Source organism: Ursus maritimus, unplaced genomic scaffold (assembly GCF_017311325.1).
Source record: "Ursus maritimus isolate PB19 unplaced genomic scaffold, ASM1731132v1 scaffold_7, whole genome shotgun sequence".
In the NCBI taxonomy this organism is placed as follows: Eukaryota; Metazoa; Chordata; class Mammalia; order Carnivora; family Ursidae; genus Ursus; species Ursus maritimus.
Genome location: NW_024426885.1, coordinates 55986719 through 56001993, shown reverse-complemented (window position 1 = coordinate 56001993; position 15275 = coordinate 55986719). Strand labels below are relative to the sequence as shown.

At 37.4% G+C, this 15275-nt stretch overlaps 1 protein-coding gene across 3 annotated transcripts in view; it reads left to right on the top strand.

Annotated features, from left to right (window-relative positions):
* The first annotated feature begins 302 nt into the window (after positions 1-302).
* The window catches only part of DDX50 (DExD-box helicase 50), a 31914-nt gene continuing 16941 nt past the window's right edge, over positions 303-15275 (top strand). Inside the window, exons 1-9 of one of the 3 annotated variants that reach the window (XM_040624425.1) lie at positions 303-474; positions 3431-3484; positions 3860-4159; positions 6938-7013; positions 7382-7560; positions 8979-9096; positions 9214-9399; positions 9882-10027; positions 14805-14954. In XM_040624425.1, coding sequence (XP_040480359.1) covers positions 385-474; positions 3431-3484; positions 3860-4159; positions 6938-7013; positions 7382-7560; positions 8979-9096; positions 9214-9399; positions 9882-10027; positions 14805-14954 — 1299 coding nt within the window. In that variant the 5' untranslated portion in view covers positions 303-384. Of the gene's footprint in view, positions 475-3372; positions 3485-3859; positions 4160-6937; positions 7014-7381; positions 7561-8978; positions 9097-9213; positions 9400-9881; positions 10028-14804; positions 14955-15275 lie in introns of all 3 variants that reach the window. The other 2 variants (XM_008695962.2, XM_008695961.2) reach the window with 2 other exon arrangements.

Below are 15275 nucleotides of genomic sequence, written 5' to 3'. Positions count from 1 at the left end.
TCTCCGCGGCACCGAGAATAAGTGTTCGGAGTGGGGGGGAGAGAAGAAGGGGTGGGAAAACGCGAATCACTTTATGCTAATAAATTCGCGCGTCCTTTTTGGAGACTGGCCACAGTTTTGCCTAGCAGCCAATCACTTTAGAACAAGGGTGGGCCAGTCGAGATCGCTCATACTCATTGGCTGGGAGGTTGCAACGCGAAGGAAGAGTTTAAACCGAGAGTATCCGGGATTATTTTTCCCCGCCGTGCGGTGCGTGTCCCGGAAGTGACGTAGGCCCTGGCCGGGCGGCCGCCCTGCCCCCGCTTCCTTTCACGCTGCTGCCGCCCGTAGGTGGTTGTGGCCACTGAGCCCAGAGGGAGGCGGCGGCGGCGGCGACGGCGGCGAATGATGCCTGGGAAACTCCTCTGGGGGGACATTATGGAGCTGGAGGCACCCTTGGAGGAGACCGAGAACCAAAGGAAGGAGAGGCAAAAGGTGCGCTGAGGATGAGCCGCGCCTCTTTTTGGGCTGCGCCGGCTTGGGCGGGGAGGGGACCTGTCTCCAATCTGATGGCCTGTCACAACCTGGCCGGAGCATCCCAGGGCCTCCCCTCGCGCAGCCCTCGTCCCTTTGAGGTCGCTCCGGGCCCATTCCCACCTCCACACCGGTAGCCTGGAGAAGGGCTGTACTGGCTTTGGCCTGGCCTCCCGTGCTCCCTCAGCCCTTCCCGTAGGAGCCTACGAGATGAGCGGACTCAAGTTCCAATCGCCGCGGCATCTGTGCTTTCTTTACTGTTTTTCCTTAAGCAGCGAGGCCTGTTTGGTTCTTGACGGCCGTCTTAGATGATTAAGAAAGATGGTTGCCTTGAATATGTGTTACTTCTCCGTCACCCTGACCTGTGAGGGAGAATCTTGGGGAAATAGATCTTAGGTTTACAAACCTCGATAGCTAGTGTTTAGAGACTTAAGGAAAAGTGGCACAGCCAGCATTCCTAGGATTTGGCTGTGATGGAGATAGTGTGGGTTGTTTCACTAGTAGACTTTACTGCTAGTATTTTCATTCAGTCCACGAGTATTTAATGAGCTTAATTTGTGCCACACTTTGGTGGCACCACGGAGTTCAAATAAGCCTCTGCCCTCAAGGACTCGCTAGAGGGGTTGCAGAGAATTCCCACCCCCACCCTCAAAAGAAAGAGACCCAGAGAAAAGAAAACAGAGCTTAGGTGGGTGAGGAAGCTGTATTTGAAGGCTGACATTTGACAAAAAACCGAAGATATTCTGTATAGCTCCAGAGAGCAGAACCTTCCTTTCCTACCGTATCACCAAGGTAAACTTTGCCATTCCAGCCAACCACTTACTTTTTTTTTTTTTATTGTGGTGAAATATACATAACATAAAATTTACCATTTTAACCATCTTAAAGTGTAAGTTTTGTAGCATTAAGTACATTCACATTATTCTGCATCTATCACCACCATTCATCTTTGGAACTTTTTCACCCTTCAGACTGAAACTCTGTTCCTATAAAACTCTTCCCGTTGCCCCCTCTCCTCAGTCCCTGGAAATCACCATTGTACTTTCTGTCACTATGAATTTGACCTCTCTAGATACCTTATGTAAGGCTCCTCCTGAAATACCTATCTCTCCTTTTTCATTCAAATCCTATCTATCTGTCAAGGTTTAGTTTATGTATCTATTCTAAACACTCCAGTGTACACATCCAGTAGTCTCATTCCCCTTTGAAGTGTTTTTCCAGTGCTCTCCAGTTAGCTCACTTTTCCCGTGTGTGTCTTCCCCAAAATGTTTCCAAAGATTCTTTGGGAAATGGCCATATATTTGTCCATCCTTACATATTAATACATTCTTGTAAATTGGTGGCTTTCACATTGTAGATTTTCCAGAAATACTTGTTGATTTTCCTCTATGAAAGATAACTAACGATTGGGAAGCAGATTGGAGTACCAGCTAATAGAAACAGAGCATTCGGGTAGTGATCTGGCATTGAGTTAAAGATAACTTTGGTTTTGGATATGTAGGGCTATGGAGCTGGGCTAGGTTCTCAATATGAGATGAGGAAAGAAGCATGGAAGTGCTTGTTGAAGCCATGAAAATGGTATGGAAGTGTACACAAAGAACAGAGACTTAAGGAGCATCCACAGAAGGAGGAGGGAGAGGAACCATTGGAGAGGGTAGGTGTAAGAGGATAAGGAAGGAATATAGAGTGTCATGGAAGCTGAGGAAGTGGACAGTGTCAAGCACTCACTATGGGTCTGATGTAGAATGATGTATTTCATCACCTTGGGATATCGCTGAGCTTGGACTTGGGGTCTCATTTTACTTTGCTTCATCTTCCTGAAGTACGGGGCCCAAAAGTGATTCTAACCCCAAGGCTGGCTCTGTAAATAACCTTGTTTTTCTATAGAACTTACTGGTTTGGGGAGATGTGGGCTAGTTCAGTTAATGAAAGATCAAATATTATAACATGTAACTGTATAACTTACGTTAATGTAAAGCTCTACTGATTACAAAGCATTTTCACATATGTGATTCTGTTTTTACAGCATCTCCTCTATTTTATGGATGAGAAAATTGCATGTGAAAGTACTCTGTAAAATTTATGTAAATCGTGGTGAAAATGTTGGTGGTGGTAGTTTTTGCTATCACTAATAACTACTTTCTAATTTCTTTTGGACATTGGACCAAGTAATTCCGAAGTATTAAATTGCCAAATAATTTCTTGCTGTTTGCAAATATTAAAACCCTGGTCACCAGTTCGGCATTTTAAAACTAAAGTTGCAGAGTTGTCTTTTTTTTTTTTTAAGTTCTATTAATTAACTAAAAAAACTTTTAAGAAGTTTCAAGGATTACTAATATACTTGCCTTTCCATGGGAGTATAACAATTGGAGCTTTATGTGAATTATATAGTTTGGTTTGGTTTGTTTATTCTTTAACCTATTAATTATCAAAGTTCAAAGACGAAGCATGATGTGAAAAGAGCATGGGCTTTCAAATCAGACAGAGCTTAATTACTAGCACTTCCACTTAAAGGAAATCCTGCATGTGAGTCTTTAGAAGTTACTTACCTCTAGGAACTTCTGTTTCCTCATCAGTAAAATGGCAAAGGTAATACAGGTTCGCTATCCCTTATCCAAAATCCTTGGGGCTAATTCAGAATTCTGGGGGGCTTTGGAAGGGTAACACCCCAGTAGGGTTTGGGGCCCCCAACTTAAAATCAAACACCTTAATATCAAATGTGAATATACATACTAAGTGAAATAAATAAAGGTAATAAATAGCCTCACATCAGTTCGAGTCAAATTTTTCCACCAAATGAGTTCAGGTTAGGTAAGGTTTTGTCTCCAAATAAGTTACCAAAAAACTTTCGGTTTTCAGAGCTTTATGGATATCGGAATTTCGGATAAGGGATTATGGACCTGTACTTCCCTTATAGGGTTGTTATGAAGATTTAAACAAGATAAGCCGAAAACACATTACACAATGCTGGGTAGGTACTCCATAATATCAACTTTTTTTTTCTCTTGGAGATATTAGAAGTTTTTGTTTGTTTGCTTTTTAATTTATAAATCTCGGGTTCTCATCTTTTTCTGAAAGGAGCTATTTTGATTTCCCTTAAATCATGTAATGGGATCAGAGAGGGGCTAGAGGCCAAGTCTTGAGAATGCAAGAAATGGGATGAGAAAGAAAGCAAGAGGTGAGGCTTAGGCTCAGCATTAGCAACCAGTCTGGATTTCTGCTAGGTAACTTTTCAAGGTGATGGTATATTGAGTTTTGCTGGTTGGGGAGTCACTCTCTAAGTTCTTTAGAGTCTTAAGAGGAGAGCTTGTGACCTTCTTGTCACTGCTTCTTTGTTTTTCCACAGAGTGATAGAAGGAAGTCAAGGCACCATTATGACTCAGATGAGAAATCAGAAACAAGAGAAAATGGTGTTGCAGATATCTTGGATGCTCCCAAGCCCAAAAAAGCTAAAATGAAAGAGAAGCTAAATGGAGACACTGAAGAAGGATGTAATAATAGACTTTCAGATGAATTTTCTAAATCTCATAAGTCAAGAAGAAAAGATCTGTCAAATGGAGATATTGATGTATATGAAAAAAAATCAAAGCGAGTGTCATCCTTAGATAGTTCTACTCATAAATCAAGTGATAATAAACTAGAGGAGGTATGGATACTTTTTGTTATGCATTTGCCATTGTCTTGAAATACAGGCTAATTTGATTTTTAGACTAATTAGAATTGATTCCATAATGTTTCCTGCGTAGTGTCCAACACCTTCATTCAGTTGGACAGTGGAGTCTATACAGCTGAAACCTGATGAGCCTTTTTTTCTTTGTCCCTTGTTTCTGTCATTGTATTACCTTTTTCTTTGGGTGGAGGTGGAGGGGGGATTGTCAAATGTAAACCTTTCCTGTACATTTGGGTTCCTAAATAGTTTTTCCAAATTGCTTATTGATGGTCACCTACTTGCATTTCTTATGGTTATTTCAGTCCCTACCAGTACTCATGAATTGACGTCTGACTTCCTGAAATAAGGTACATAAAGCCTCTTGACTTAGTGTATTTTGCCTTCTGCTTTTTCTGCTTCTGTAACAATAGCAACTCTAAGTGATCTTTACATCTTACTGTAACTGAATCTTAAAGCTGTTTGCATTTTGTAAACAGAAATGAAACCTAAAAATGATCTGAAGAAATCTGTTCTGGATATTAATTTTTTGGGAGGTATAGAAAACATGCTTAGTATAGAATTTGCATTGCTGGGCCCATTGCTTTTGACCATACCTGTTAGAGTAGATATTTTCTTGCACAGAATTTATTCAATTTGTTCTTGCAGTTTTCCTCTAGCAGAGTTCGTAGATTTGTCTAGGTATCATAAATTGTCAGTTACTCATGTCCTCTGAAAGAAACAACTTTGATAGTCTTAATAATTCTTGGTAATTAATAGTTCTTTATATTTTAAAATCTAATGGTTGCCAATAATTTAAATACATCTGAGCCTAATTCAATGTGTAATCTTTGGGGAGCTTTGGGAAAACATTTTGAATTGTTGCCTTAAAATATGGTGTGTTTTTAATTTGTGTATTTGATATTTGTCAGGAAGCACATATGTTAGAGAGTTGATCTAAATAAGGCCCTACAAATTTGTATTGCTAGTAGCAGAATGTACAGGGTTGCTTTTGCTCTGTTGGTATTTTACATGGTACAGTGCTCTTTATTATAAAAGGCTTAATTGTTTATTATTTCCTTTAGATCACACTTGGGTTCAGGAATTCTACTTCTAGGCATTTATTCTCCTAAGGAGATAATCATGAGGTGTGTAGGGATGTATGAAACTCTTAGCACAGTTTTGTTGATAATAGCAAAAAATTTATGCATCCTAAATGTCTGATAGTAGGCAGTTAGTTTTAGAAAATATGCTATATCTAGGCAATAGATGACATATACCCTAAAGGTTGTAGGAATGTTAGAAAGGTATTCAGGGGGCACCTGGCTGGATCAATCAGTAGAACATGCGACTCTTGATCTCAGGGTCATGAGTTCAAGCCCCACATTAGGCATGGAGCCTACTTAAGATAAATAAATAAATAAAAAGTTATTAAAAGGTATTCAGTGTATCTTATTAAATGAAAAAGACATATTACATAACAGCATATACAGTATTATTCTTATTTAAAAAAATTTAGGGGTGCCTGGCTCAGTCAGTCAGTAGAGCATGTGACTTAATCTCAGGGTTGTGAATTTGAGCCCCAGGTTGGATGTGGAGATTACTTAAAAATAAATAAATACATACATACATACATACATACAATTTATATGTGCATAGAGTGAGGTTTGGAGGACTGTTTGTTTCAAATGTGGCTTTAGCTGACCGGATTATAGTTTTATTTGTTTATATGTGGCTTCTGTTCTACAATGAAAATGTATTACTTTTGTAATAAAATTTTTTTCTTTTAATCTTAAAAAGGTAATAGCCTTGAGGTTTGCTTGAATGGCTTAAAATTTCAGTCTTTTATTTAGTTCTCTGTTTGAAACTGCTATTGTGTGCTGTTCTGGAACTACTTCCTTTAAACAGAGCAATAATGAAGTTAACCGATATATTGTCTTTGTTCTATATACACATTGACCAGTACATAAAGTTTTCAACAGATGTTAAATGATTATGTCATGCTGACCTGTATATGTGTTAAAGAAATTTTCAAGCTTACGGGAACTTTTCTTTGTTTTGGTGACCTAAAACATGCTTTTTAGAGCCATAGAGCAACTTTTTAACATTTATTTTTAGAAACAATTTACGTTCCTCATTGTGTAATTTTTTAAGGGTGGTTTATAGGCTTCTGTTAGTCCTTGTAATTAATATTGTCTATATCTGTGAATATGACTTAGATGATGAAATAGCTCTTCTGTAATGTTTCAATCAAATGGAAATATATTTTGATTTATGTAGTAGATGTATTTCCAAAGGGAGTTTTATGTATGAGTTAATCATTTTAAAATGTACTGTGGGAGGGGCGCCTGGGTGGCTCAGTCGGTTAAGCCCTCTGACTCCGATTTCGGCTCAGGTCATGATCTCATGGGTTGTGAGATCGAGCCTGGTGTTGGGCTTCATGCTGAGCATGGAGCCTGCTTAAGATTCTCTCTCTCCCTCTCCCCCTTTCACCCCTCCCCCTCTCTAAAAAAAATGAAAAAGGAAAAAAACAAAATAATAACATGTACTATGAGGAAAATGTATTAAGTAAACTTGCTATTTAAAGGGATACTTTTGAAATTAAAAGGATTTTCCACTAATTTATCATGTAAGTTAATCTATACAATTTTTGCAAGTACTAACTAAAGTTGGTTTGTTAGCTCGTTCAGTAAAATGAAAAACAGTAAATGAGTAAGATTCTAAATACCTAGTTGAATATGAACTATATTAGTTAGAACTTTGATTTCATTTTGACAGACCCTAACACGTGAACAGAAAGAAGGAGCCTTCTCCAATTTCCCTATTTCTGAAGAGACAATAAAGCTTCTAAAAGGTACTATGAATTTTAATGGATATACAGCTGAAAATCTACAACTAGATTTTATAAAAATCTTTGCCTCTTCTGACCAAAAGGAGAATATAGGAAGCGTAAGAGAAATAGCTCTTCTTTAATTGAAGTTATTTCTACATCACCCTTTTTGATATTCTGACTGGTTTTTAACTTTAAATAATTGTAAGTATTTGTCAAAAGTGTCAGACCTTTTTTTTTTTCATTCCTCTTCGGGCTAGGAATAACTGTAAATGTCACTAGGTGGTGTATTTTTAGGCTGGTGTTGAGGAATCTGGCTTGTCATTTTCAAATAAAAATATTTTTTCCTAAAGCTAGCCTTAAATATATTTCAATGAAATCTCATCTTACAGGTCGAGGGGTATCATATCTCTTTCCTATTCAAGTTAAGACCTTTGGTCCTGTATATGAAGGAAAAGATTTAATTGCTCAAGCACGGACAGGAACAGGAAAGACATTCTCTTTTGCCATCCCCTTGATTGAAAGACTCCAAAGAAATCAAGAGACAATTAAAAAAAGCCGCTCACCAAAGGTAACCATTATAGGGAGTAAAAGGTTTAAACATTACTCTAAAGGAAAGGGAAAGAAAGAGTATACTGATTAAGTTCAAGTGCCCCCAAGATAGAAAAGTTAGCTCTGTGGCATAAAGTAAAAATTTAGATCCTAAAGCAAAAATTAGTTGATTTTTAACATAAATTTCAAGTAAAGCTGAATGAAGTAGTTATTGCATATGAATGTAATGTGTATGGATCCATAGATGTCTTTGATAAGTTTATGTTATGAAGCCAGCATGTCTAATTTTAGGTATATTTATAGTGAGTATATTTAGTGACCTTTTCTTCTTTTTTTTCAGTCTTGATCTTTGCTTTTAAACGATGAATTTGCTAAAGAGGTATTCATTATTTAGTCATTCAGTTAATAATATTTATTTCACTGGTTGACTTCTTAAGAGATTATGGAAATGATTTTGCTAGTCCCTATGTTATTGGGGTACTGGAGATCTGTCTTAATTGTAATAGAGAACAGAGAGGACCTAGCGAAATTTTAGCCTAAAATTTGATGTTTATAGAACCTGTTTTCACTTTAAGATTAATAAAAATGAAGAAAATAAAATCAGTATCATAATTTGAACAGATAATGTGACTGAAAGCAATTTGTTCTTTGAGACCCCTAAATGGTACTGCATTATGAAAGTAAGTTCACATTTATGAATATAATTAAGTCATAATGGTCTTGGATCAGGTTGACCAACAGGAAAAACCATTTTTAGAGAGTTTTGTTTCTTAGGTGAAATTAGGTAAGACTGCAAGTAATAGAAATACGACAGGGTTCCAACACCGCCTTAAAAAGCTTTTTTTGCTAGAAGGACATTATTGAAGATTCCAGCTCCACCACTTCTGGCTGTTTGACCTTGGGCAAAACTCTAAGACTCAGGTTCCTCATCTGTAAAATTAGGTTAATAATGCCACCTCATAGGGTTTTTGTGGATTGAATTATGTAATTTCCGTAAAGCACTAGTTCTGTGCCAGGCACTGTTTGAAGTGTGAGGAATATGGTGATTTAAATTAATATAAATCCCTGCCTCCATGGAGCTAATATTTTAGTGGGTGAGACAGACAATAAACAAATCGCTAAAACATAAATATTTTATATGACAGAAGTGCAAAGGAGAAACAGGTAAGGCAGGGGTGAAGCAAGAACTTCATTGAGAAAGTGAGTTTTGAAGACAGACCTGAAGAGGGGAGGGTATTATAAATACAAGCTATTGTTCTTATTGTCATTTGTGCTGTCTTTATTTTTTAATTAATTTGTGTGTGTGTATGCTCTGTCTTTAAATACTATGACTTTAATGTTGAGATTCCTAGTTTTAAATGTACCTTAAAAGTCTTCTCAGTTTGAATTTAGATGTCTTTAGAAAAGCGTCTTTATTTTTTTAAACCTCTTGCTTAGGTTCTTGTTTTGGCTCCTACAAGGGAACTGGCAAACCAAGTAGCCAAAGACTTCAAAGATATCACTAGGAAACTCAGTGTGGCATGTTTTTATGGTGGAACATCCTATCAAAGCCAAAGTGAGTAAATATGTATGAAAGTAGTGCAAAGTTCTATTTACTACTTAAATCTGAAGAAATAATGCGAAAGTGTATATTTGACTTTTATGCATTACTGATGTTTCTTTTCTCTCACAGTTAATCATATTCGAAATGGTATTGACATCTTGGTTGGGACTCCTGGTCGTATCAAAGACCATTTGCAGAGCGGCCGATTAGATCTTTCTAAACTGCGCCATGTTGTGCTTGATGAAGTGGATCAAATGTTAGATTTAGGTTTCGCTGAACAAGTTGAAGATATTATCCATGAATCCTACAAAACTGGTATATCCTAATTCCAAATAAACACATTAGCAATTATTCTTGTATTTAAAAGCTTACGAATTTTTAATTTCATAATTATTATTACATTGTCTCCAGCATTCTAACAAAACTAAAGTTGTTTGGTACCTGTTTTCTTCCTGAACAAGAAAGTACAATGGTGTCCTTTAACTGTTAGCTTCCTAGGCTTTCTTTCATGTATTATTTTTTATAGTCTATACTTAGATTTACTAACTCATTTTACTGATTTCTTTGCTCATTGTCTCTTCTTAAATTCTCACCTTTTTTTCTGGGCTCATTTTTCTTCGTATTTTCCCCCAGTTTTGAAAGTTGAAAGTGTAAATAATTGTAGTGAAGTTTGTATGTTCAAAATGTACCCCAGATTTTGAATTTTTTATGATTTCTTTGAAGTTTGGGGGGATTTTCAAGAGCTAACTACATCATGGTTATTAAGAAAGCATTTGATTTCTTTTTGTTTATTTAAGATTCTGAAGACAATCCTCAGACTTTACTTTTTTCTGCAACTTGCCCACAGTGGGTATACAAAGTTGCAAAAAAATACATGAAATCTAGATATGAACAGGTCGACCTTGTTGGAAAAATGACTCAAAAGGCTGCAACTACTGTGGAAGTAAGTAGCTTTCTGGCATGGTAGATTGTAGCTCTTAGTTGGTATTTGAAATTTGTTGAAGCTAAACTTAAGTTTTGGGTACCAGTTCAGGCCAAATCTTTCTTTTTCTTTTTCTTTTTCTTTTTTTTTTTTTTAAGAGTTTATTTATCAGAGAGAGAGAGAGAGGGAAAGAGTGCGTGCACACAAGCAGGGGGAGCGGCAGGCAGAGGGAGAAGCAGGCTCCCTGCTGAGCAAGGAGCCTGCTGTGGGACTTCATTCCAGGACCCTGGGATCATTATCTGGGCTGAAGGCAGATGGTTAACTGACTGAGCCACCCAGGCGCCCCAAATCTTTCTTTTTTGCCTTTAGTCAATAAGATACCTGTGTATTTCTATGGTCTGAGAATGAGGAGTAGAATAGAATAAATAAGAGAAGAAAAGTATGTTAACAGACAAGTCCTAACAAGTGATATACAAGCAGCTGTAGAGAGAGACTTAAAGTATATAGAAAGGGGGGGCACCTGGGTGGCACAGCGGTTAAGCGCCTGCCTTCGGCTCAGGGCGTGATCCCAGTGTTCTGGGATCAAGCCCCACATCAGGCTTCTCCGCTGTGAGCCTGCTTCTCCCTCTCCCACTCCCCCTACTTGTGTTCCCTCTCTCGCTGGCTGTCTCTGTCAAATAAATAAATAAAATCTTAAAAAAAAAAGTATATAGAAAGGGACAAAGGGGGCAGTTTATATCAATTTGAAGAGAATAGTGCTGGTAATGTGTTAAAGCTTAGGTGAAAAAGTTAGATCTCCATCTCATACCCTTTACCAAAAAAATTCTCAAAAGAATTTATTTTTTTTTTTAAAGATTTATTTGAGAGAGTGTGTGCCCAAACGTGCGCACATGGGGTGAGGGGAGGGGCAGAGGGAGAGAGTCACAAGCGGACTCTGTGCTGAGTACCGAGCCCAATGTGGGGCTCGATCCCCTGACTCCCAAGATCTTGACCCAAGCTGAAACCAAGAGTCAGACACACTTAACCGACTTTGCCACCCAGGCACCCCCTCAAAAAAATTTTAAAAAGTGAGCCATAAAATCATTTAAAGCAGGTGTAGATGAGCAGTTATTTGATTTCAGGAAAGGGAAAGCTTTTCTAAACATAAAGTCAGAAGAAGATACCATAAAGGGAAAGGTGGATAATTTTTACTTCATGAAAATTCAAACTAATAATATATTTTTTAAAAAAATTAGGGGGGAGGTGCCTGGCTAGCTCAGTCAGAGTGTGTGACTTGATCTCAGGGTCATGAATTTGAGTCCCGTGTTGGATGTAGAACTTACTTAAAAAAAAAAGTAAAGGAAAGAAAAGGGAAAAGGGAATGGAATGGAATTAAGTAATATTTGCATTTATGACAGGTACCATATATGTCACTTTCCATTTAATAGATTTACATATATGTGTATGTGTTTATAAATAAATAGTCTAAATAAGCAGTAGTCTAATGTATAAGTACAATGGAATGGTTAAAAAGAATGAATTTGGGGGCGCCTGGGCAGCTCAGTCAGTTAAGCGTCTGCCTTCGGCTCAGGTCATGATCCCAGGATCCTGGGATAGAGTCCCACATCGGGCTCCCTGCTCAGTGGGGAGCCTGCTTCTCCCTCTCCCTCTGCCGCTCCCCCTGCTTGTGCACACACTCTCTCTCTTTGAAATAAATAAATAAAATCTTAAAAAAGAGAATGAATTTGGCAAAAACTAAATTACAAAATGATACATATAGAATTATACCATATATATTTCTAGAAATCATGACCTGAGCCGAAGGACAGACACTTAACTGACTGAGCCACCCAGGGACCCCTAGAATTAGACTTTATTTTCCAAAAAATAGACAATGCTAAATGGATTCTTTAGATATTTATGTAAATGTATAAAGATAGGTTGGAAAGATAAGCATCAAACTACTCGTAATAATTACTTCTGGAAAAGAGGACTTATAGTATCGGGTAGTAAAAGGAAGCTTTCTTTTGTATTTTATAATGGCTGGAAATTCTATAAGAGTAAAATGTATGAGTGAAAAATTTATTAAGGATTCGAATATATGCGGAAATTGAATATCATAAGGGACCTGATGTACCCATCATCAGGCTTTAATGATGAACTTTTCTAAACCCCCATACCTTCTTCATTCCTACCTTTGAAGCAATCTAGTCATCATTTCATTTTCATGTAGTTGTATATATTTTTTAAAGGATAAGTATTCTTTAAAAAATAAAACAAAAACCAGTTATGATCACAGCTGGAAACACCCAGTGGTTCTTTACTTTAGTGTCCACATTATCCTAGTTATCTTTTTTTTTTTTTTTTAATAGTTTCAGTCTGGATCCAAGTAAGATCTTTAAATTGCCACTGGTTTGGGGTGCTTGGGTGGCTCAGTCAGTTTAAGCGTCCAACTCTTAATTTCAGCTCAGGTCTTGATCTCAGGGTTGTGACTTCAAGCCCCACCTACTAAAAAAAATAAATAAATTGCCATTGGTTTATATTTCTCTTTAATCTTTTATAATCTACAGGTTCCTCTGTCTTTTTTCTTCTAATTTTTTGTTAAAAGGAAGTAATCATTTTTCAAACGATGATTTCCCAGTCTCAATTTTGCTGATTTGCAGCCCTGTGGTGTCAGTTAACATATTCCTCTACCTTCATTTTCCTGTGAATTGGTGGTTGGATTGTGAGGCTTGATCAGATTTAGAATCTTGTTTTTTGTTTTTTGGGTTTTTTTTTTAGAATGGGGAAGAAGCAAGACTTTGTTATAGGTGATACAAATGATTCTTTGTTTTCTTCTTTGTTCTTTTCTGTTTTCCAGGTGCTCTGTAATTAGTATGTATTACATTTTAAAAGCAGTTTTTTGAGATATTTGTTAAAATGCACAGATTTAGAATATACAACATCAGTTTTCCTCCAACGTTATTACATTTTATTTATTATTATTTTAAAAATTATTTAAAATCAATTTAGGGGATACCTGGGTGGCTCAGCCTGTTGAGCGGCTGCCTTCGGCTCAGGTCATGATCCCAGGGTCCTGGAATCGAGTCCATATCAGGCTCCTTGCTCAGCGGGGGCGGGGAGCCTGCTTCTCCCTCTGCCTGTTGGTCCCCCTGCTTGTGCTCACGCTGTCTCTCTGATTTAAAAAAAAAAATCAATTTAGTTAACATATACTGTATTATTAATTTCAGGGATAGAATTTAAAGATTCATCAGTTGCATATAACACCCAGTGCTCATTACATCAAGAGCTCTTTTTAAAGCCCATCACCCAGTTACCCCATCTCCTCATCCACCTTCCCAACATTATTGTTTTAAATATTTTATTTTTTAAATTTTATTTATTTCTTTATTTTTAAAGATTTTATTTTGTTATTTGTCGGAGAGAGAGAGAGCGCCTAAGCAGGGGAAGCAGCAGGCAGAGGGAAAAGCAGGGATCCCGATGCAGGACTCAATCCCAGGACCCTGGGATCATGACCTGTGCCGAATGCGGATGCTTAACTGACTGAGCCACCCAGGTGCCCCAAGTCAAAAGAGTTTTTCAGTGAACACTCATATAGCTCATATAGCCGCCAGCTAGATCCTGCCATTAATATTTCACTATATTTGTTTTATCATATATCTATCTATCCTTATATCCGTCTTGTTTTTTTATTCCTTTCGTATTGCAGAAATGAGCACAGGTCCTCATAAGCATTTTAGCATGCATATTATTAACTAGAGCTCAATATTTACAAAATTTTCGAGGCAAAATTCACATAATTAAAATAAACTGTATGACATGTACAATTCAGTGTCTGGACATGCATGATGTTGTGCAATCATGGCTTCTTTCTACTTCAAAACACTTAATCACACTAAAAGGAAACCCCATAACAATGAAGCAGTTTGTTCCTCCCCATTCTCCCTTTTTCCTAGCCTCTGGCATCACCAATCTGCTTTCTGTCCCTAGGGACTTACCTATTTTGGATACTTCATATAAATATAATCATACAATATGTGACTTTCTTTGTGTTGGGCTTCTTTTGGTTAGTATATTTTTGAGGTTCATATAATTAGTTTTTAAAAGATAAGATTTACATACAAAAAACCCAGAATTTTAAGTATATTTGTTTAGTTTTGACAAATTCATAATGTGTATCACCCAAACCCCTACCCAAATATAGAAATATTACCATCATCCCAGAAATTTCCCTCATGGCCCTGTTCAGTCAAGTGCCCCATCCAGGGATAGCCACTGTTCTGATTTTTTTTCTTTTTTCTTTTTTTTTTTAAGTGGGCGTGGAGCCTACTTAAAAGTGTGTGGCTTAAACTCACAACCCTGAGATTGAGACCTGAGCTGAGATCAAGAGTCGGCCGCTTAACCGACTGAGCCATCCAGGCCTTTGTTCTAAATTTTTCTACCATAGATTAGTTTTCCCTATTCTAGAACTTGATATAAATAGAATCCTGTGTGTATTCTCTTTCTGTTAGGCCTCATTTACCTAGCATATGTTTTGAGATTAATCCATATTGTTGCATGTATCGGTAGTTGATTCTTTTAGTTTTTTTAGTTCCCTTTAATTATTGAGTAGTATTACATTGCATAAATATACTATAGTTTATTTATCCTTTCACCTATTGATGGCCATTTGTATACTGTTTTTAAGTGGGGTTGGGGAGAATTGTCTCATTGTATGCCAGAAAGGCCAATTCTTGAACAGATAGAAAAAATATATACAAAAGAAGTCTTTTTCACTAATTTTAATGAAACAGATACTTGGTATTTTCTTTCCTCAAAGCATTTGGCTATCCAGTGCCATTGGTCTCAGAGGCCAGCAGTTATTGGAGACGTCCTTCAAGTCTACAGTGGATCTGAAGGGAGGGCTATTATTTTCTGTGAGACCAAAAAGAATGTAACTGAAATGGCCATGAACCCACACATAAAACAGGTAAGAATTTTCTCATGCTTTCTCTAATTGATATTATAGGGATGCTCATTGAACAAAAATACTGTCCTTTGTGAACTAGGTTTGATAATCTTTTTTTTTTTTCTTTTTAAGAGAAGGGGGGCAGGGCAGAGGGAAGGAGAGAGGAAGAGGGAGAGAGAGAATCCCAAGCAGGCCCCATACCCGGTGTGGAGCCCAGCGGGGCACTTGATCTCACAACCCTGAGATCATGACCTGAGCCGAAGTCAAGAGTCAGACACTTAACCAAGCTACCTAGGCACTCCAAGATTGTTATTTTTAGAATTGTGTCTAATTCAGAAGGAA